Source organism: Sus scrofa, chromosome 1 (assembly GCF_000003025.6).
Source record: "Sus scrofa isolate TJ Tabasco breed Duroc chromosome 1, Sscrofa11.1, whole genome shotgun sequence".
Classification (NCBI taxonomy): Eukaryota; Metazoa; Chordata; class Mammalia; order Artiodactyla; family Suidae; genus Sus; species Sus scrofa.
In genome coordinates this window covers 9,705,475-9,726,941 of record NC_010443.5, presented here as the reverse complement: position 1 = coordinate 9,726,941, position 21,467 = coordinate 9,705,475, and the positions used below count along the sequence as shown (strand labels likewise).

At 44.3% G+C, this 21,467-nt stretch overlaps 1 protein-coding gene and 1 long non-coding RNA gene across 2 annotated transcripts in view; one reads left to right on the top strand and one right to left on the bottom strand.

Moving 5' to 3' along the window:
• Positions 1,893-11,657, top strand: LOC110259915. The gene is made up of 3 exons (XR_002342396.1): positions 1,893-1,980; positions 4,700-4,837; positions 10,006-11,657. It is a non-coding gene; the product is annotated as an uncharacterized LOC110259915 (long non-coding RNA).
• Positions 8,716-21,467, bottom strand: part of TMEM242 (transmembrane protein 242) — a 50,362-nt gene continuing 37,610 nt past the window's right edge. The window contains exon 4 of the mRNA NM_001185165.1: positions 8,716-9,306. Coding sequence (NP_001172094.1) covers positions 9,208-9,306 — 99 coding nt within the window. The 3' untranslated portion in view covers positions 8,716-9,207. The remainder of the gene's footprint in view (positions 9,307-21,467) is intronic.

Sequence of the window (21,467 nt, the reverse complement as noted above, 5' to 3'; positions counted from 1 at the left end):
TCACCTGTCAGCCAAGGCCTTTTATAAAGACTCACGTCCCTCTCGGCCTCGCCACACCGCCTCCTAGCGGCCTTCCCTGTCCTCTGCACCCGCCCTCCCTCTGCCTTTCCAGGTCAAGCAGACATTTACTGACGACCTTGTCTCCCTCCTGGGAAGCAGCTCAGGGACTGAGATGGGCCAGACGCCCCAAGTGGCCACCACTCGTTTCCTAGTGACTCCCAGGGTGGGGGTCCCTGGCGCTCCTGGTGTTGGTGTGCTGACCCCCGGGTGGGAGGGAGGGGGTGGGAGTGGAGCTGCTCATTCCTCACCAGCTTCCTGGGCAGAATAAGGATGCTGCCTGGGGGGGTGAACTGGAGGTGATGGGGGGACACAGACTAGGGTCTTGGAGGGTGACCGCCCAGGCAACAGGTGTTTTTCTCAGTCAGGTACAAGCAGAATCAAGACGTGAGATACTGAGCTTTCACAGGAGCCTGAGAAGGTGGTTTGACAAAGATGCTTTTCTGTGACACCTTATATGTCCTGAATGCCGCCATCAGAGGTGGACCTCGAATAGGGCCGTGGTTCTCAGAGTCTGGTCCCAGAACCAGCCCCATCAGCATCTGCAAGAACTTGTTAGAAAGGCAGATTCTTGGGCCCCACCCGAGACCTCTGAATTGGAAGCCATGGGTGAGGCCAGGACCTGTGCTTTTTCAAGTGATTCTCATTTGGGCTCATTGAGGTTTGAGAACCTGGTCTGGGCAGAGTAAAGCCCTCCTTTTCCCGCTGGCGTGAACCCACAAGCCTCATTCCTCCCAACCTGGGGCGTCTGGGCTTCCCTCTGTCCCCCCGTAGATGCCCAGTGGTCTGAGCGCTCAGGGGGTGCTCGGGTGGAGGGGGGACCGTCCCCCGCAGCGTCTAGCTCGCCAGCAGGTGTGGCCTCTGAAGCCCAGGACCTAGGGGCTCCCGCGTGCTGGGTGGCAGGTGAAAGGTGAGCAGGACGTGGAGGCCCAGACGTTAGGAGGAGCCGCAGGACGGTGAGTAGGAGGGAGCCGTCTGGGTGTCATCCAGCGCTGACATCAGTCAGAGGGCCCACAGGCTGAGGGCCCAGGAGCTGGCTGCGGGTTAAGTGTTTCACTTAACCCTCCTGACGCTGGATGTGGAAGTTCTTGTACCCCCTTTAAGAGATGAAGACAGCAGCCGGCGTGGGTTGTTTGCTGAAAGTCATCCCAGCTGTAAGTGGAGGGGCTGGGTCTGGTCTGGGGGAGGCTGGGGCCGGGCAGGGGAGGGGCCCTGGGCCAGGCGGGGGAGGAGCAGGAAATGAAGGGACTCAGATCTCCCTCCTCCCAACAGCAGCCCCTGGAAGCCCCTTCTGGGAGGATGACCTGGTTACCTGGGTGTTGTGTGATTGTGAAGAAGTTTTTAAAGCTTTATAAAGGAGTTTTAGCTGCAGAAATTGACTGAGAACAAGGACGAGATTTGGGAACCAACTATCCAGCCAGAAAGGACGCTCCCAGCGCTGGGCTGAGCTCCCCGCCACGCCAGGGACCCAGAACACCAGCTCTGAAAAGCAGACCACCCCTTGAGAACAAATCAGATCATTTGCAGAGAGAAGAGAGATGCAGCCGGCAGACAGGAGGCACCACGCAGAGGGAGCTGACAGAACTGAACAGGACATAGGCGTCACAGAATCACTTGTGCACAGGTCCGTGTTCTGAGAGAAAACGGAAAGGCCCAGGGCTGATTTGCCTGCTGAGCTGCTCCTGAGGCCCGTCAGAGAGCTCGGCCTGCCCCAGGGCACGTCCATGTCAGGGCACCCAGCAACCACGAGGAGGAAACCCGAGAGCTGGGAACGCCCCTCGGAGACCTTCTGCCAGCCTAGAGGCCAGGGGACCTCCCCCAGGTTGGAGTAAATGGTCCTCCGCTTAGGTCAGCAGCTTCTCAGGCACCTGCTTCTCCAGGTGCCAGTGGAGGATGCTCTGGAAGGATCTGGAGAAAGTGTAGGTGAGTCAGAAGACAGAGGCCAAGAGGGGGGAGGTGTGGCAACCACAGAGTCAAACAAAGAGGGATGTGGAGAGGAGGGGGGCGCTTGGGGGGGGGGGCGTCCCTGCCCCAGCAGCTGCTGCTGAACTGCACTTGCCTGTACCTCTCCTGCAGCGACCAGGTGATTTTAGGAGTTTTCTGGGGCGGGTCAAACACCTGCGAGCCCTCGGAGCACCTGGCCTCCTGGGACCTCTCTGCTCAGGGATGCTGCGGTCTTGGAGAAGGCGCTGCCTCCTGGCCTGCGTTGTCACTGACATGTGTGGCCCCTGACCGGCATGGGTGGTGTAGCTTGTGGGCGGCCCAGCAGCTGCTTTGAGCAGGTGATTTCGATGTTTGCAGTCACAGAGAATCAAGTCACTGCACCTGGTCAGGACAGTTCAGGGCCCGTCAGCCTGTCAGCCTGTCGCGTCCTTGAGAGAGCTGGTTTTAATTTCGGTTCTTAAAGCCCAGGCACGGAGTGTCGGCCTCGCACACTGACACCGGAAGGGATGATATTAACCTGCCAGCCCGAACTTTTCTAATAACTCCCACGCCTCCCGGCACACGCAGCCCAGAAAAACCAGCTGACCTGAGGGTTTGTCATGCTGGGTAATTAATGTGTGATGGCACTCGGCTCAAAGCGATTTAGTGACTGGGGAGAAAGTGAGATGGGCTGCCGACGCTTACATCAAAGGCACAAATTGGGTCGATTAGGTGGAATCATTGGACTTCTTTCTAGGGCGTACCGGGTTCACGCGAAGGGGGTGGTGGGTTGGTTTCTGCCTGATTTCTTCAGTGAACAGCGCTGCGTCTGGCGACCGAGCCCAAGGTGCTCCTGTGCCCTTCGTGCTCTCAGGACCCCCAGACAGAACTTCACCCTGGGGGCTCTGGCTAAACTCTGGCTAAACTGTGGCCATCCCACAGAGGAGGGCGCCTTATTTCCGGATGGCATCGCCCGCACAGCACATGGGAGGAGAGCGAGCTTTCTAAAGTGAAGTGAGGGAGTTCTTGCTGGTTTGCGTGAGATCAGCAGTGTCTCTGAAGCCGCGCCAGGATCCAGGTTTGATCCCTGCCTGGCACAGTGGGTTAAAGAATCCAGCTCAGGTCTCAACTGTGGTTCAGATCTGATCCCTGGCCTGGTGTACCAAGGGGCGGCCAAAAAAGAGAAAGGAAAAAAAAAAAAAAGTGAGAGGTGGCAGGGCTGCTTTTTTTTTAAGATATTTTGTTTTCAGTAAGAGTCCTCTCCCAGGGATGGTCCCTTCCTCCTCCTCTTCCTCCATCCTGTCCTCCCTCTCCTTCCCTTTCCTCCCTTCCTTCCCCTTTGCTTCCTTCTTTCTCTCCATCGCTTCCCCTTCTCTTTCTTCTTTTCCTTTCTCCCTCTTTTCCTCCCTCCCTCCCTGTATTCACTAAGGGATTAATCCTGAATCTGAGGAAACTGCGTGAGGATGAATGCCCGCTTCCCTGTCGGGGTGTAAGGGGGTGTAAGGTGTTTCCCTAAGGACCCACCTGACCCTGAGTTTTTAACCCAGCCCTTCCCTCCCTGCTCCTTCAGTAATTTTTTTTTTTTTTTTTTTTTAAGGGCTGCACTCTCTGTGACATATGGAGGTTTCCAGGCTAGCGGTCCAGTCAGAGCTACAGCTGCCGGCCTACACCGCAGCCACAGCAATGCCAGATCCAAGCCTCGTCTGCGACCTACACCGCAGCTCACGGCAACACCAGATCCTTAACCCACTGAGCGGGGCCAGGGATCAAACCTGCCACCTCGTGGTTCCTAGTCGGATTTATTTCTGCTGTGCCACAATGGGAACTCCACCTTCAGTAGTATTTGGAATATTGAGAAGTTTAAGCAAAGGTACTCTGAAGAATTTGAATTCCACCCCACGCTCACCATTAGTAGACATACCGGAGGCAGGAAATTTGGACAGCTCCCATGGGAACATGACAAAGTGAGAGATGCCTGCAAAGGCACGGGGCAAACTGGGATGGATGCCAATCGACTTGAGTCAGGGCTGCATCTTCAGGCCGAAGTGCCATCCACCTCCAACTCTGGATGTGCCTGATAAGGTCCAGGGATCCCAGCTCCACGCAGTCTCAGCTGCCATTGTGCAGCCTCATCACTCACCATGTGGAAGGAAATTCTGCCTTTAAACAGGGAGTTGGAAGCCTGGATAAAGTGCTGTTTACCCAGCTATTTTACTACCATCATTTGTCATTAAAAAAAAAAAAATCTATGAAGAGAATCCTGGCTGACCCAAGAGCAAGTTCAGAGCAAAGGGTTTCCTCATTTGTATTTTTTTTTTTTACAAGGTCTTGTTTTAACTTCGCATGAGTTTTACCACTAGAATTTCTTAGTCCTGTAACCTCTATCCCAACTGAAGGATCTCTGAGTAGCTGTGGCCACTGCAGACCGAAGGGAAGTAGAAGGATATGGGCACAGGTGGTGACGGTGACAGCTGGCCACTGGCAACCACCAGTGATGTGGGGTCTACACTTTGGGCTTCACTCAGAGCAGGAAGCAGAGGGAATCGGCCCTTACAAAAAAAAGTTGAAGATGACCAGTAGCAAGAAAATAAAAATACATGCACTCCCATCACCCAGGTTGGCAAACCAAAGGGGCTCTGCAGAGTTTGGCACACCTCTGCAGAGAATGTCAAAACCAAGCTTTCTTTTTGACTCAGCTCTGTCAACTTGTTCTTTTCAGACAGCAGCCCCCGCACTGGTGTTCCAAGCAGCCCTTGGTATGTGCTCAGGTGTTTCCTGTGGGGCCACAGACCTGGACTCCTGCTCTTAGCTCCGGGCATTGGAAGAGCGTGAAGATGAATTTTGGGCTTGTTTTCAGGTAAGCAGGTAGAAGCTGTTCTATAAATGTGCCAAGCTTCCTGTCTGCCCTTATTTAGATTACGGGAGTCCATTAAGAATGGCTTTTACCCTTCAGTAACTGTTAAGGACATGTATATGCAACTTTTTTTTCAACTGTTTTCTTTTTCAGTAGGTGATCTTCCCTCACCAAAGGCAGAAGGCCTCACCTAGTTTATGCAAAAAATATAAATTAAGGTCCAGAATCACTCCCCTAATACTTGGGCAGAAGAGTTGAACTCTTTTTTGCTTCTTGGTAACTGCTATTATAATTTTCTCCAAAACTGAGTTATCTGCCATCAGACAAAATCTGCTAACAGCCTCACTGACTGTTACAGATTAATGTCGCTGCTTGCAAGAGATGCTTCCTTCCCTCTTCTCTACTCACAAAAGCACAGCCTTTGATAATTAATCCCGATAACACCAATGCAGAGACCCAGATACCTGACATAATACTCAGTGACTCAGCAGGAAGGGAAAACATCTCACTCGAGCTTAAATACTGTAAAAATGTGTATTTTACAAACTTTCATGAGAAATGTAACTATTTGGAGAAATTTTATATTTTACCTGACTTTCATTTGTACTTGTTTTAAAGAAGATACAAGGTGTTCCCACTGTGGCGCAGTAGAAATGCATCTGACCAGTAACCATGAGGACGCAGGTTGGATCCCTGGCCCCGCTCGGTGGGTTAAGGATCTGGCATTGCTGTGAGCTGTGGTGTAGTTCGAAGACACGGCTCAGATCCTGCGCTCGGTGGGTTAAGGATCTGGCATTGCTGTGACTGGTGTAGGCCAGCGGCTACAGCTCCAATTGGATGCCTAGCCTGGGAACCTCTATATGCCGAGGGTGCAGCCCTTAAAAAAAAAGATACAAGAAAATGAGGTGAAAACATACAACATTCTCCATGAACCAAACCTAGGAGAGATTAAAATTTGCTAAAAGTTGCCCCAAGTGAAATTGCTAAATTCAGTGGATTTTAATTACTTTTGTCCCCATGGGCTTCTTCCACCCCCCCTTAATTTCCCCCTAGGTTGCAATGATTAATTTGCAAGCTGGGTCCCACACTAGCCATGAGACTAAGAAGAATGTATGACAGGCGAGGCAGTCAGGAGCCACGTTTTGACCGAGCAGCTAAGGCAGGTTTTTTCCCAGTGTCCGCCTGTGTCAGTGCCATGGAATGGGGGTCATCTGTGGTCGCGCCTCAGCTCTGCAGGGCCTGGGTGCTGGCTCGCTCCCTCTGCTATCATCAGAATCCGTGTTTCCAACAACAAAAAAGACAAAAGACAAAAAAAAAAAAAAAAAAAAAAAAGAAGGAGTTCCCGTCGTGGCGCAGTGGTTAACGAATCCGACTAGGAACCATGAGGTTGCGGGTTCAGTCCCTGCCCTTGCTCAGTGGGTTAACGATCCGGCGTTGCCGTGAGCTGTGGTGTAGGTTGCAGACGCGGCTTGGAACCCGCGTTGCTGTGGCTCTGGCGTAGGCCGGTGGCTACAGCTCCGATTCAACCCCTAGCCTGGGAATCTCCATATGCCGCGGGAGCGGCCCAAGAAATAGCAACAACAACAACAACAACAAAAAAGACAAAAGACAAAAGACAAAAAAAAAAAAAAAAAAAAGAATCCGTGTGACAGGCTGCTAGGCATCTTGTAAGGCAGGACCCATGCCCTATTTTTCACTCCCAGTTTGCTCAGAAACCCTATCTCCTTGACTCTGAAAAGAACAGCAGCCCACGGACACATTTCTACAGGGCAGCAGTAAGTTACCAGATGAAGGAGTCCTGAGGCCTCAGAGGTCGCCCCTCCCTGCCCACCACCTTCTCTACACGGCTTCCTCTAATGGCCCTTTCGGCGCCGAGATTCTAAACGTACAGCTTAACGCTCGACTGGTGTAAGTGGCATTCTTGTGGGAGCCGCCTTAATGTTGGCTTATACATGAAATGGAAATGGCTTGTGTTATCCATCCTTTAAAAAATTTCTAGTGCTCAGGCTCCATGAAATGGATTGCTTATGGGGCGATAATGTCTGTTCTATTCCTTTTTAAGTCTGTGAAAAATGTCATCCTGGTTAATAGGGTGATTAAAACTCTTTATGCTCCAGGAGATAAATGTGATTATGTTTGTCATACTCTACCCAAGATAAAGACAGCAAAGAAGGCAAACTTGAAATTCCGTAACACGTCCTCTCTTCCATATCCAGGAACACTCGGAACTCAGTACACAGATGGTACTTCACATAAAGAATAACATTATCTGTTAAACATTTTTCCTTTCCATTAACCAATTTAACAATATGCCTCTAGGATGGAAAGAATAGACAAATGACTCCATCTTCTGATATCTGAGTTCTGGCTGTAGGAAAAAACCACTTTAGTCCTATTTCTTGTTTTTCTTTTAACTTTCATCTTTATTACTTCACTTTTGCTTTTAAAATGCGACTAGAGCCTGTGCTTGGTACCTATTCTAGGGAATCTGCCCTCATCAGTTTCCTCAGCAGCAGATTCAGCCCATTCTTACGGCAGTTTCCTGCCATCCCTCAAGGGTTTGGTAAACATGAAGCCTGTCACACAAACATGCATTCAAACTTCATTCCTTCAGGCCTCCCATGTGCCAGGCCCCGCGGGACCAGAGTGCACCCACCGTGCCCCAGACTCAGGCTCATAATAGGGACAAAAACCTGTTCCGTTTTCTCCCGCTTTCCTTCTTTCATTTCATTCCAAGGCTAGAGAGATTTTGTTAGCAGAGGTTTAGTTAAAAATGAAAGATGGGTGAGCTGTTTTTGCTACTTGCATCCCCTGATGTTTTCATGATCCTTTCAAGTCTTGGATTTTAAACAGGTTTAAATAGGAATCCCAGACGCTGATTGCACCTGTTTAATTAATTAACAATACAGCAATTTTAACAGGGTAACATGGTCCAGAGAAAAATGTTACATTATGCACTTGACATTTCATTTAAAATTCTTCCTTAAAAAGAAGGTTTTAAAGGTTTCCTTATAACAGACGCATTTCAAATTAATTTATTAATAAACCTGATTGCTAATTAGAGCCTATGCAATTATGAAGAATTTACACAATGATATTCAACCAAGGGTTATTTTTCTGGACATACTGATATATTAAAGTACTTTTCTTAAAAACATCTAATCTCCAGCAAAAACAAAAATAACAAAAACAACCCCACTGCATGTAGGCATTATTCTATGTTCTCTGAGAGAGATGTTGTAGGACAGAAAAGGGCTGGCTGTGTTTATTAGACCAGTAGCTGTTTCTGTCAGGGAGGTGGAACTAATTAATATCGAGACTCAAAACTCAGGTAACTTTTCTCATTAAAAATATTTGTTAAGAGAGGTGATATTTGGGCTATTTTTATATTGACAACTAATACAAATCTATAAACTGTCAGTCAATGTTTAAGGGCCCAGAACCAGCTTCTCAAAAAAGTACATTTTATACCCAGGATGTCACTTATTTTAACATGATTATCCTTTCAAGTTATCATAATCTGTTACTGGCTTCCTGTCGAAGAATTTACAGGGCCTTAAAGGGAGGTCATCGGGTAAATACCTAGCACTTACAAGTAAAAGACTGCGTCCAGGACAACAGAGCCACCACAAGCACTGTCTGGTGTACAGGAGTCACCTGTTCACCCGTCACCCTGGAGTCAGCCTACAGCCACCTACTGACAGGAAAGGCTATTGAAATGTCTCTTACCAGACACACTGAGGTACTACTGCTGTGAGGGCTATGTTTATAAAGATTTTCCATCATATCTTATTCTAAATGTTCTTTTCAGGTAAAAACCCTGGTTTTAACTGTTAGAGCCACAGAAGTATTTCCCTTGGGACTTCCTCCACATAGAGAAGTTAAACATATAATTATTTTTATTTTTTTCTTTTTTGGCCACCCCCTGCACATGGAATTCCTGGGCCAGGGATCAGATTCAGGCTGCAGGTGCGACCTAAGCTGAAGCTGCAGTTAACACTGGATCCTTAACCCATTGTGCCCGGCCAGGAATTGAACCTGCATCCCAGCACTCAAGACGCTGCCAATTCTGTTGTACCACAGTGGGAATTCCTACATGTAATTATTTTTAAATAGTCTAACTTTGCAAAAACTTTACCTTCCCTCCAACACACACACACACGAACATAACCAAATCAACTGTAAAGTACAACACAACAGAAATGACTGTTGGCCTCCTAAGAGGACACTGAATGTCATCCGTCCCATAAGTTCAGTCACCAATCTGCATGTGTTCCTGAGGAGAAATCAATCGAGTCCCTTTGCTATTGTGGCATCTCCGAAGCCAGCCTTTTCTGTAACAGTTATTCTGGACTTCATCCATCATGCTCATCTCACTTGGATTTCAATGCTTCTTCCCACTCAGCAGCCGATTCAGAGTTCTTGGGAATTGCTGGAAATATTGATTGCATTTTACTTCGAAAGTCTTTCATCTGAAAGATGAAAAAAAAAACCCAACAGTCATCAAATGTTAAAAGGTGGGGAGAAGAGCCAAAGTAATTAGAGATGGACACTGCTGGGGCCTGACCGCTACGTCATTGCCGTGAAACCAACAAAAGGCAGAGACTGTGAAAGACAGTAAGACACCTTTTTTCTTCGTCCGGATATAAAGCTACTGGGCCTTAAATAACATAAAACTCCACTGTGAATGTGAAAGGCGACATGCTCTGAATTGTCAGCCCTCCACGACATTTATGCCCCGCCGGGAGGATGGTATGTGTTGGGGGTTTTCGTATATAAAGACACGGCTGAAAATGGGCTTTTTATCTAAATGAACAGACTGAGGCCATTCAAAGTCAGAAGAATTGGAGGGCCAGAGGGAAGGAGTGGAGAGAAGTAACGGGGTAGGGGGTAAATAAAGAAGGAATCAATGACTGTCGGATAAACTAGAATGTTTTTATTGTCAGATGGTGTTGAAAAATCCCTGTAGAGGTTTTCCCAGCAGAGGCTGATGTGGAAACCAAGAGCTGGAGCAGGAGGGTGGACGATCTTAGCCTGCAGGGCAGCGGGAGCACCAGCTGGACCTGAGGTGCACACAGCCCTGAGGCAGGGGGACAGCCATTTACAGGAGGTGGACAAGCTTCACATCAGAAAAAACTGGCTCCACATCTGATTGACTCTTTCTAACCTAGATGGTCCCGTTCTGAAGACAGAGCTTCAGAAGCCCTACAGCACAGCACCGCCTCTTCTCATCAGCTACCTCCCGGCCTTTGCTCCTGCAGGATGCGGACCTCCTGGAAGAGATTTAGGGAGCGTCCGGACTCACAGCAACAGGCAAGTCGCTTCTTGGCATGGTCACTTGGAGAGTTGGCCATTGCATTTTTTTATGTTGATGCTAACTTATTTCCATTTGAAGCTGAATCCTTGCCTTATTTCCAGATTCGGGGGGTGCTTCCTGTTTGGGACTTGTAAATTCCTAGGCATTTACTCCAGTCATTGCAGCTCTGTTGCTAGCACAGACTGTGGGGGCAGATGGGCCTTTCTGTTCAATCCCAACTCCACTACCTGGGAAGTCTGCCTACTCTAAAGGGTAGTTGTCACAATAGGTAGAATGGAGATAATTACCTGCTTATAGAGTTGTGAGGATTAAGTGAGAGAATGTGCCTAAAGCACAGCACCTAACACATGGTAATGCTCCATATATATTAGCTGTTGTCATTATGGCACCATCAAAATATGTATTGTTTCAAGAATAAAGCTCAAATGGGTATAAATATTATGGTATGTTAGTCAGAAGCATTACAGTTAAACCAAAATAAAGCACTTTGGTTTAAATATTCTGATACTGGAAGACATATAAGGTTACCCCTTATGTGTAGTCTACAGAAGATCCATGCCAGCCATCTCAACATTTGCTTATTTTAGTCAAACTTCCTTCCTTTCTCTTTTTTTTTTTTATTTCTACGGTTCAGCAGAGTGACCCAGTCATACCATCTCACCATCTGGGTCCCAGACACCAATCTTGAAGACACACACACACACACACGTCCACGCAGCTCTCTAGTTTATACTGTGATGAAACCTTCATTAGAGGTTCTCAACGAGAGGCAATACAGAATCCCTGGGAAGGAACTAGAAATGCAGTTCTAAATAGCAGTTCTCAAATAGAGAATCCTGATAATTTGGTTGTCACAATCACAAGGGACTATTTGCACTGGGGGTGGGTGGGGGCGTGGATGCTAAGTGTCTAGGCTCACAAAAAGAATTACTTTGTTCAAAGTATACCAAGATTGTACTTGGTACCCCTTAAAGAATCCTTTAAAAAAAAAAGTTTATTGAATTATAGTTGATTTACAATGTTGCGATAATTTCTGCTGTACAACAAAGTGACTCAGTTATACATATAGACACATGCATTCTTTCCCCATATAGACTGCCACAGGATATTGGGTAGAGTTCCCTGTGCTATAGAGCAGGTCCCCACTGGCCAGTCATTCCATGGACCAGAGTGTGCACATGCCCATCCCCAACCCTCGGTCTATCCTCCCGTACATCTGTCCCCTTTGGTAACCGTAAGTTTTTGTTTTAAAAGTCTGTAAGTCTGTTTCTGTTCTCCAAAAAAATTCATTTTGTATTTTTTTTTAGATTCCACTTATAAGTGATACCATAAGATGTCTTTCTCTGACTTATTTTACTTAAAATGACAACCTCGAGGTCCATCCCCGTTGCTGCAAATGGCATTATTTCATTCTTTCTTATGGCTGAGTAATATTCCATTGTGTATATGTACCACATCTTCTTTATCCAGTCCTCTGGCAGGAGGGTGGGGTGTTTCGTTTTTGCTTTTTAGGGCCACACCTGTGGCACATGGAAGTTCCCAGGCTAGGGACTGAATTGGAGCTGCAGCTGCTGGCCTACACCACAGCAACGCCAGATCCTTAACCCACTGAGTGAAGCCAGGGATCAAACCCACATCATCCTGGGTATTAGTCAGGTTCTTAACCCAGTGAGCCACAATAGGAACTCCCCCAATCCTCTGTTGATGGACATTTAGGTTGCTTCCATGTCTTGGCTGTACTAAATGGTGCTGCAGTGAACACTGGGGTGCATGTATCTTTTCAAATTACGGTTTTCTTCAGATATGTGCCCAGGAGTGGGATTGCTGGATCATATGATAGTTCTATTTTTAGTTTTTAAGGTACCTCCATACTGAACTCCATAGCAGTGGTAAAATTTCCATTCTCACCAACAGGGTAAGAGGATTCTCTTTTCTCTGCACCCTCTCAAGCATTTATTGTTTGTAGACTTTATTTTGGCTGCATCCACAGCATATGGAAGTTCCTGGGCCAGGGATCAACTCCAAGCCACAGCTGTGACCTACACCACAGCTGCAGCCATGCCAAATCCTTCACCTACTGCACCACAGCAGGAACTCCATTTGTAGACTTTTTGATGATGGCCATTCTAACTTGTGTGAGGGGATACCTCATAATAGTTTTGACTTGCATTTCTCTAATAATTAGCAATGTTGAGCATTTTTTTCATGTATTTTTTGGCTACCTGTCTTCGGAGAAATGTCTATTAAGCTCTTCTGCCCATTTTTTTGATTGGGTTGTTTTTCTGATATTGAGCTGCATGAGTTGTTATATTTTGGAGATTAATCCCTTGTCAGTTGCTTCATTTGCAAATATTTTCTCCCATTCTGTGGGTTGTCTTTTTGTTTTATGGTTTACTTTGCAGAAACTTTTAAACTTAATTAGGTCCCATTTTTTTATGTCTGTTTTTATTGTCATTACTCTAGGAGGTGGATCTGAAGAGATTGCTGCAGTTTATGTCAGAGTGTTTGGCCTATGTTTTCCTTTAAGAGTTTTAGAGTATTTGGTCTTATATTTAGGTCCTTAATCTATTTTGATTTATTTTTGTAAATGATGTTAGAGATACTCTAATTTCATTCTTTTACATGTAGCTGACCAATTTTCCCAGTACCATTTATTGAAGAGGTTGCCTTTTCTCCATTGTGTATTACCGCCTTTGTCATAGATTAGTTAACCATAGGTGTGTGGGTTCATCTCTGGGCTATCATTTTCCACTTATCTATATTTCTGTTTTTGTGGCAGTACTATACTGTTTTGTTTACTGTAGCTCTGTAGTATAGCCTGAAGACAGGGAGCCTGATTCTTCCATTTCCGTTTTTCTTGCTCAAGATTGTGCTGGCTGTTTGGGGTCTTTTGTGTTTCTATACAGATTAAAAACGTTTTTGTTCTGGAGTTCCCATTGTGGCTCAGTGGTTAATGAACCCAACTAGTAACCATGAGGTTGCAGGTTCAATTCCTGGCCTTGCTCAGTGGGTTAGGGATCTGGCATTGTCGTGAGCTGTGGTGTAGGCTAGCAGCTATGACTCCAACTGGACCCCTAGCCTGGGAACTTCCATATGCCACAGGTACAGCCCAAAAAAAGACAAAACAAAAAAACAAACAATTTTTGTTCTAATTCTGTGAAAAATGTCATTGGTAATTTAATAGGGATTACATTGAATCTATAGATTGCCATGGGTTGTACAGTCATTTTTACGATATTGATTCTTCTAATCCAAGAACATGGTATATTTATCTTTCCATTTGTTTGTGTCATCTTCAGTTTCTTCCATCAGCATCTTATAGTTTTCACAGTACAGGTCTGCCTCCTTAGGTAGGTTTATTCTGGATATTTTATTCTTTTTGTTGTGATGGTGAATGGGATTGTTTCCTTAATTGCTCTTTTGATCTTTTGTTGTTAATGTATAAAAATGTGAGATGTTTCTGTATTAATTTTGTAGCCTGCAAGTTTACTGAATTCACTGATGAACTCTAGTAGTTTTCTGATCGCCTCTTTAGGATTTTCTACGAGTAGTGTCATTTCATCTGTACAGCAACAGTTTTACTTCTTTTCCAATTGTGGATTCCTTTCATTCCTTTTTCTTCTCTGATTGCCATGGCTAGGACTTCCAAAACTATACTGAATAAAAGTAGCAAGAGTGGACATCCTTGTCTTGTTCCTGATGTTAGTGGGAATTCTTTCAGCTTTTCACCATTGAGAATGATGTGTGCTTTGGGTTTGTCATATATGGACTTTATTATGTTAAGGTAGGTTCCCTCTATGCCCACTTTCCGGAGGGTTGTTTTATTTAATCATAAATGGGTGTTGGATTTTGTCAAAAGCTTTTTCTGCATCTATTGAGATGATCACATGGTTTTTATTCTTCAATTTGTTAGTGTATCACACTGATTGATTTGCAGATACAGAAAAATCCTTACATCCCTACGACAAATCCCACTTGATTATGGTGTATGATCTTTTTAATGTATATTGGATTCAGTTTGCTAGTATTAGTTCAGGCCTTTTGCATCTATACTCATCAGATATACTGGCCTATAATTTTCTTCTTTTGTGTATCTTTGGTTTTAGTATTGGTGATGGTAGTCTCATAGAATGAGTTTGGAAGTGTTTGTTCCTCTGAAATTTTTTGGAATAGTTTCAGAAAGGCAGGTGTTAATTCTTCTCTAAATGTTTGATAGAATTCACCTACGAAGCCATCTGGTCTGAGACTTTTAGTTTTTAAATCACATTTTCAATTTCAGTACTTGTGATTGCTTTGTTAATATTTTCTGTTTCCTCCTGGTTCAGTGCTGGAGTATTGCACCTTTCTAAGATTTGTCCATCTCTTCTCGGTTGTCCATTTTATTGGCATGTAGTCGCTTGTGGTAGTCTCCTATGATACTTTATATTTCTGTGTTGTCAGTTGTATCTTCTCCTTTTTCATTTCTAATTTTATTGATTTGAGAGCACTCTCCCTTTTTTTCTTGATGAGTCTGGCTAAAGGTTTATTGACTTTATCTTTTCAAAGAATCGACTTTTGGTTTCACTGAGCTTCTCTATTGTTTTCTTTGTTCTGATCTTTGATTTTTTTTTCCTTCTAACTTTGGGTTTTGTTTGTTCACATCTTTCTCTAGTTGCTTCAGATGTACAGTTAGGTTGTTTGAGATTTTTCTTGTTTACTGAGGTAAGCTTGTATTGCTATAAACTTTCATCTTAGAAATGATTTTGTTGTGTCTCAGGTTTTGGGTCATGTTTTCATTTTCATTTGTCTCTAGGTACTTTTTAATTTCCTCCTTGATTCCTTCAGTGATCCATTAGTTGTTCAGTAGCATATTGTCTAGTTTCCATGTGTTTCTGTTTTTTTGTTTGTTTTGTAGTTTATTTCTAGTGTTATAGTGTTGTGGTCAGAAAAGATGCTTGATGTGATTTCAATTTTCTTAAATCTACTGAGGCTTGATTTATGGCACAGAATGTGATTTATCCTGGAGGATATTCTGTGTGTGCTTGAGAAGAATGTGTATTCTGATGCTTTTGGATGGAATGTTCTATACATATCAATTAAGTCCATCTTGTCTAACGTGCCAATTAAGGCCAGTGTTTCCTTATTGACTGTCAGTTTGGATGATCTGTCCATTGATGTAGTAAGTGGGGTGTTAAAACAGTCCCCTACTATTATTGTGTTACTGTCAATTTCTCCTTTTATGTCAGGTAATATTTGCTTTATGTGCTTAAGTGGGTCTATGTTGGTTGCATATATATTTACAATTGTTAGATCATCTTCTTGGACTGATCCTTTGGCCATAATGTAATGTCCTTCTTTGTCTCTTGTAACCATCTTATTTTAAAGTCTATTTTGTCTTGAGTATTGCTACTCCAGCTTTCTTCCAATTGCCATTTGCATGGAATATCTTTTTCTATCCTCTCGTTTTCAGTCTGTGTGTGTCCCTAGAACTGAATCGGGTCTCTTGTAGACAGCATATATATGGGTCTTATTTTTGCATCCATTCAGCCAGTCTCTGTCTTTTGGTTGGAACTTTTACATTTAAGGTAATTATTGACATGTTATTGACACTGTGTTGTTTTGGATTTGTTTTTGTTGGCCTTTTTTCCTTTTGTTCTTTTCTCTTGTGGCTTGATGCCTACCTTGAGTGTTGTTTTTGGATTGGTTTTTCTTTGTATTACCCATTGTAGATTTTTGGTTTGCAGTTACTGTAAAGTTTTGATATAGGAGTCTATATATATGCAAGATTGTTTTAAATTTTTGGTCACTTAATTTCAAGTGTGTTTCTAATACCCTATATTTATACCCTCCTCTTCACATGATTGCTGGTTTTGATATCATATTTGTGTGGGGATGATTTCCTACCTTTACTGTGTTTGCCTTTACCTCTGAGCCTTCTCATTTGCTTTTTATGTTTTTTGTTTTTTTTTATAATTTTTTTTATTTTCCCACTGTACAGCAAGGGGGTCAGGTTATCCTTACATGTATACATTACAATTACATTTTTCCCCCACCCTTTCTTCTGTTGCAACATGAGTATCTAGACAAGGTTCTCAATGCTATTCAGCAGGATCTCCTTGTAAATCTAAGTTGTGTCTGATAAGCCCAAGCTCCCGATCCCTCCCACTCCCTCCCCCTCCCATCAGGCAGCCACAAGTCTCTTCTCCAAGTCCATGATTTTCTTTTCTGAGGAGATGTTCATTTGTGCTGGATATTAGATTCCAGTTATAAGTGATATCATATGGTATTTGTCTTTGTCTTTCTGGCTCATTTCACTCAGTATGAGATTCTCTAGTTCCATCCATGTTGCTGCAAATGGCATTATGTCATTCTTTTTTATGGCTGAGTAGTTTTCCATTGTGTATATATACCACATCTTCCGAATCCAATCCTCTGTCAATGGACATTTGGGTTGTTTCCATGTCCTGGCTATTGTGAATAGTGCTGCAATGAACATGCGGGTGCACGTGTCTCTTTTAAGTCGAGTTTTGTCCGGATAGATGCCCAAGAGTGGGATTGCAGGGTCATATGGAAGTTCTATGTATAGATTTCTAAGGTATCTCCAAACTGTTCTCCATAGTGTGAGCCTTCTCATTTGTAATTCTCTTGTTTGTAGTTATGGCCTTTTCTTTTTCACTTAGAGAAGTTCTTTTAACATTTGTTGTAAAGCTGGCTTGGGGGTGGTGAATTTTCTTAGCTTTTGCTTGTCTGTAAAGCTTTTGATTTCTCCATCAAATCTGAACAAGAGTCCTGCTGCTGGTAGGGTATTCTTGGTTGCAGTTTTTTTTTTTTTTTTTTCTCTTTTCATCACTTTAGGTATATCATGCCACTCCCTTCTGGCCTGCAGTTTCTGCTGCAAAACCAGCTGATAACCTTATCAGATCCTTTGTAATTTGTTACTTTTCCCTAACTCTTTGTCTTTAGTCAGTTTGATTAATATATGTTGGGGTGTGTCTCCTTGGGTTTATTCTATATGGTACTCATTGTGCTTCTTGGACCTAAGTGAGTGACTACTTTGTTAGGGAATTTTTTGGCTATTATCTATCTCTTCTTATTTTCTCTGGCCCTTTCTCTCTTTCTTCTTCTGGCACCCCTTTAATGCAAATGTTGGTGCGTGTAATGTTGTCCCAGAGTTTGCTTAGACTGTCCTCATTTCTTATTTTTTCTTTATTCTGTTCTGCATCAGTGATTTTCACCAAACTGTCTTCCACCTTGCTTATTCGTTCTTCTGCCTCCTGTATTTTGCTATGATTCCTTCTAGTAAATTTTAAATTTTGTTTGTGTTGTTTACCACAGCTTGTTTGTTCTTTAAATCTATTTCTTTGTTAAACATTTCTTATAGCTTTTTGATCATTGCCTCTTTTTTTCCAGAGGATTGTTTCTTAAAACAATCTTGAATCATTCTTATTATCATTACTCTAAAGTCTTTTTTCATGTACATTGCTTATCTCCACTTTACTTAGCTATTTTTCTGGGGTTTTGTCCTGTTCCTTCATCTGCAAAGGATTTCTCTGCCTTTTCATTTTGTCCAGATTTCTGCATTTGTGGTGTCCTTTATACAGGGTGTAGGGTTGTAGTCTCTCTTGCTTCTGGTGTCTGCCTCCTGGTGGGTGAAATTGATACAGGGGCTTGTGACTGGTTTCCTGAAGGAAGGGACTAGTGTCTGCCTACTGGTGGGGGGAGTGGAGTCTTGTCCCTCTGGTGGGCAGGACTGTGTTGCTGGGTGTGATAAGAGTGCATATGTGCCTAGGAGGACTTTAGGAAGCCTGTCTGCTCATGGATGGGGCTGTTTTCCCATCTTGTTTGTCGTTGGGCCTGGGGTTTCTCAGGACTGGTGAGTGGGGCCAGATTTTTTGAAAATTACGGCCTCTGGGGAGGTTACACTGATGAATACCTGCTAGGGCCTCTGCCTCCAGTGTCCTGCCCCCAGAGTGACCACAGCTGACCCCTACTCTCCCAGGAGACTTTCCAAGACCTACAGGTAGGACTAGCCCAGATTTTTAATTTTCATTTTATGGGGCACACCTATAAAAGTTATTGGACTAGGGTTTGAATCATAGCTACATCTGAGGCCTACACCACAACCAAGGCAACACCAGATCTGAGTCACATCTGTGACTTACGCCACAGCCTATGGCAATACCGGATCCTTAATGCACTAAGTAAAGCCAGGGATCAAACCTGAATCCTCATGGAGACTACATCAGGTCTGTCTGTCTTTTTAGGGCCGCACCTGTGACACATGTAAGTTCCCAGGGAAGGGGCTGAATGAGAGCCATGGCTGCCGGCTACAGCCACAGTAACATGGGATCCGAGCCATGTCTGTGATCTGTACCGCAGCTGATGGCAATGCCAGATCCTTAATACACTGAGTAGGGCCAGGGGTAGATCCCATGTCCTCATGGATGCTAGTCAGGTTCGTTACTGCTGAGCCACAACAGGAACTCCCTACATTGATTGGGTTCTTAACTCATTGAGCCACTATGGGAATTCCTGACCCAGGGACCCTGGAGACCTTGCAAGATCCACAGGTAGGATGGCCCAGATTCTTATGGGCTTGCCCTGGGACCCAGTGCACATGAAAAACTCTGTATGTGCCCCCCCCCCCCCCCCCGCAAGAGTAGAATCTCTGTTTCCTCCGGATCTATGAAGCCCTTGTACTCAAGCTCTGCTGGCCTTCAAAGCCAAATGCTCCAGGGGCTCCTCATCCCTATGCCAGATCCCCAGGCTGGGGAACATGACATGGAGTTTGGAACCCTCACTCCTGTGGGTGAGCCTCTGCAATACAGTTATTTTCCAGGCTGTGGGTTGCCTACCTTGTGGATATGGGATTGCTTTACCACGAAAGTGCCCCTCCTACCATCTAGATGTGGTGGCTTCTTTGTCTTTGGGTGTAGGATATCTTTTTTGGTAGCTTCCAGTCTATTTTGTTGATGGTTGTTCAGCAATTAGTTGCAATTTGATGTTTTCATGAAAGGAGGTAAGCTCAAGTCCTTCTACTCTGCCACTGTGTCTGGAATACCCCTTGAAGAATCTTGCATAGACTTCTCAGTTGGAAGACATTTCTGGCCAGAATTTGCAATGTGCTTCTTGATTCTTTCTCTTCATCCTTCTGACTGAACATCTATGACAACTAAAACCTAAAGCCAGAGTTTTCCAATTAGACTCAGATAGCCAGAAAATGAACAGAATCATTTAGCACCTCATGGAAACATAGTCAGCTGCTGAGAAGGCAGAGGCTGAGATGCCCGGATGAGGCCAGGGTAGTAGAGTGAAGAGTGGCTTCAGCATGAGGGGTTGTGTTCCCATTTCCTCTTCTTGACCTGATTTTTTTTTTTTCTTTCCTCTCATTTCCCAAGCATTGTATTATTTACTTGTTCCTGTGGTCATAACTGAGTAACTGAACCACTAGAAGGAATCCTATCTGAAATATAGCCAACCAGGAACAGACGAGCTTCAGAATAGGTGAAGGAAGGGAGATAAGTGAGATAAAGAACACCATTTATCCCCCTTTAATTTTACAGCTGTGGAGGAGTTCAGCCTTCTCTCACAAGCATAGAAAGACAACCATCGATGAAAAGACTAGAGCCCACCAGCAAAGATCTTCTATAACTAAAGACATAAAGGAGGAACCATGATGAGACAGGTAGGAATGATGCATTCATAAGTCCCATATCCCCAGGTGGGTGACCCACAAATTGGAGAATAATTACATTGCAGAGGTTCTCCCACAGAAGTGAGTTTGGAGCCCCATGTCAGCCTCCCCAGCTCAAAGATCCTGCACTGGGAAGATGAGCCCCCAGAGAATTTGCCTTTGAAGGTCAGGAGGGCTTAATATTGAGTAACAGAGGATGGGGCATAGGTGTGGGGAGGGGAGAGACTTCAGTCTTAAAGGACACACACAAAATCTCACATGCTCCATGGCAAAAGCAGTACTTTGATAGGGTCTGGGTCAGACCTACCTGCTAGTCTTAGTCTCCTGGAGAGTTAGGAGGCCACTGTGGTGCACCCTGGGGACACAGACACTGGCAATAGCCACTCTCACCTCATTCTACCACAGGGACACTGGTGCTGGTAGCTGCCATTGTGAAATCCTCCCTCTAGCTCATCAGTGTCAATTCCTGGCCCAGTGCCTCAAGCCAAGCAGCTAACTGCGTTGGGAACATAGCTCTAGCCATCAGCAAACAGGCTACCTTAAGACCTCCTGAGCCCACTTTGGACATGGCCCTGCCCATCCAGACAGAACATCAATAAGAAAACACTGGCTTAAAATGACAGGGAGTTCCTGTCGTGGCACAGCAGAAACGAATCTGACTAGGAACCATGAGGTTGCGGGTTCAATCCCTGGCCTCGCTCAGTGGGTTAAGGATCCAGTGTTGCCATGAGCTATGGTGTAGGTTGCAGACTCAGCTCTGGTGTGGCTGTGGCTGAGAGCTATAGCTCCAATTAGACGTCTAGCCTGGGAACCTCCATCTGCCACAAGTTTGACCCTAAAAAATCAAGACCAAAAAAAAAAAAGGTTAGACCAGATGAACTTAATTAATATATTTAGAACATCCTATCCAAAAGCAGAAGAAAACACATTCTCTTCAAGCACACATGAACATTCTCCTGGACAGATCATATGCCAGGCCACAAAACAAACCTTGCTAAATTTAAGTGAAATCATATCAAGCATTTTTTTTCTTACCACAATGCTATGAGATTAGACATCAACTACAAAAAAAAAAACTACAAAAAAAAAAAAAAGCCCCATAAACACATGGTGGCTAAGCAATATGCTATTAAACAACCAATTTGGTCACCGAAAAAATCAAAGAGGAAATAAAAAAATAGCTAGAGACAAATGAAAATGAAAACACAATGATCCAAAACCTATGGGATGTGGCAAAGTATATAACCTAATTTTATACCAAAAGGAACTAGAGAAAGAACAAACAAAATCCAAAGTTAGTAGAAGGAAAAAAAATCATAAAGATCAGAGAAGAAATAAATGAAATAGAGGCAAAAAAAAAAAAAAAACCAATGAAAGTAAAAGCTGATTCTTTGAAAAGATAAAATTGATAAATCTCTAGCCAGACACATCAAGGAAAAAAAAAAAAGGGAGAGGACCCAAATCAATAAAATAAGAAATGAAAAAGAAGTTACAACCAACACCACAGAAATACGAAGGATCACAAGAGATCACTATGAACGACCTAGAGGAAATGGCAAATTCTTAGAAATGTATAATCACCCAAGACTGAACCAGGAAGAAAGAGAAAATATGAACAGACCAAATTACCAGTAATGAAACAA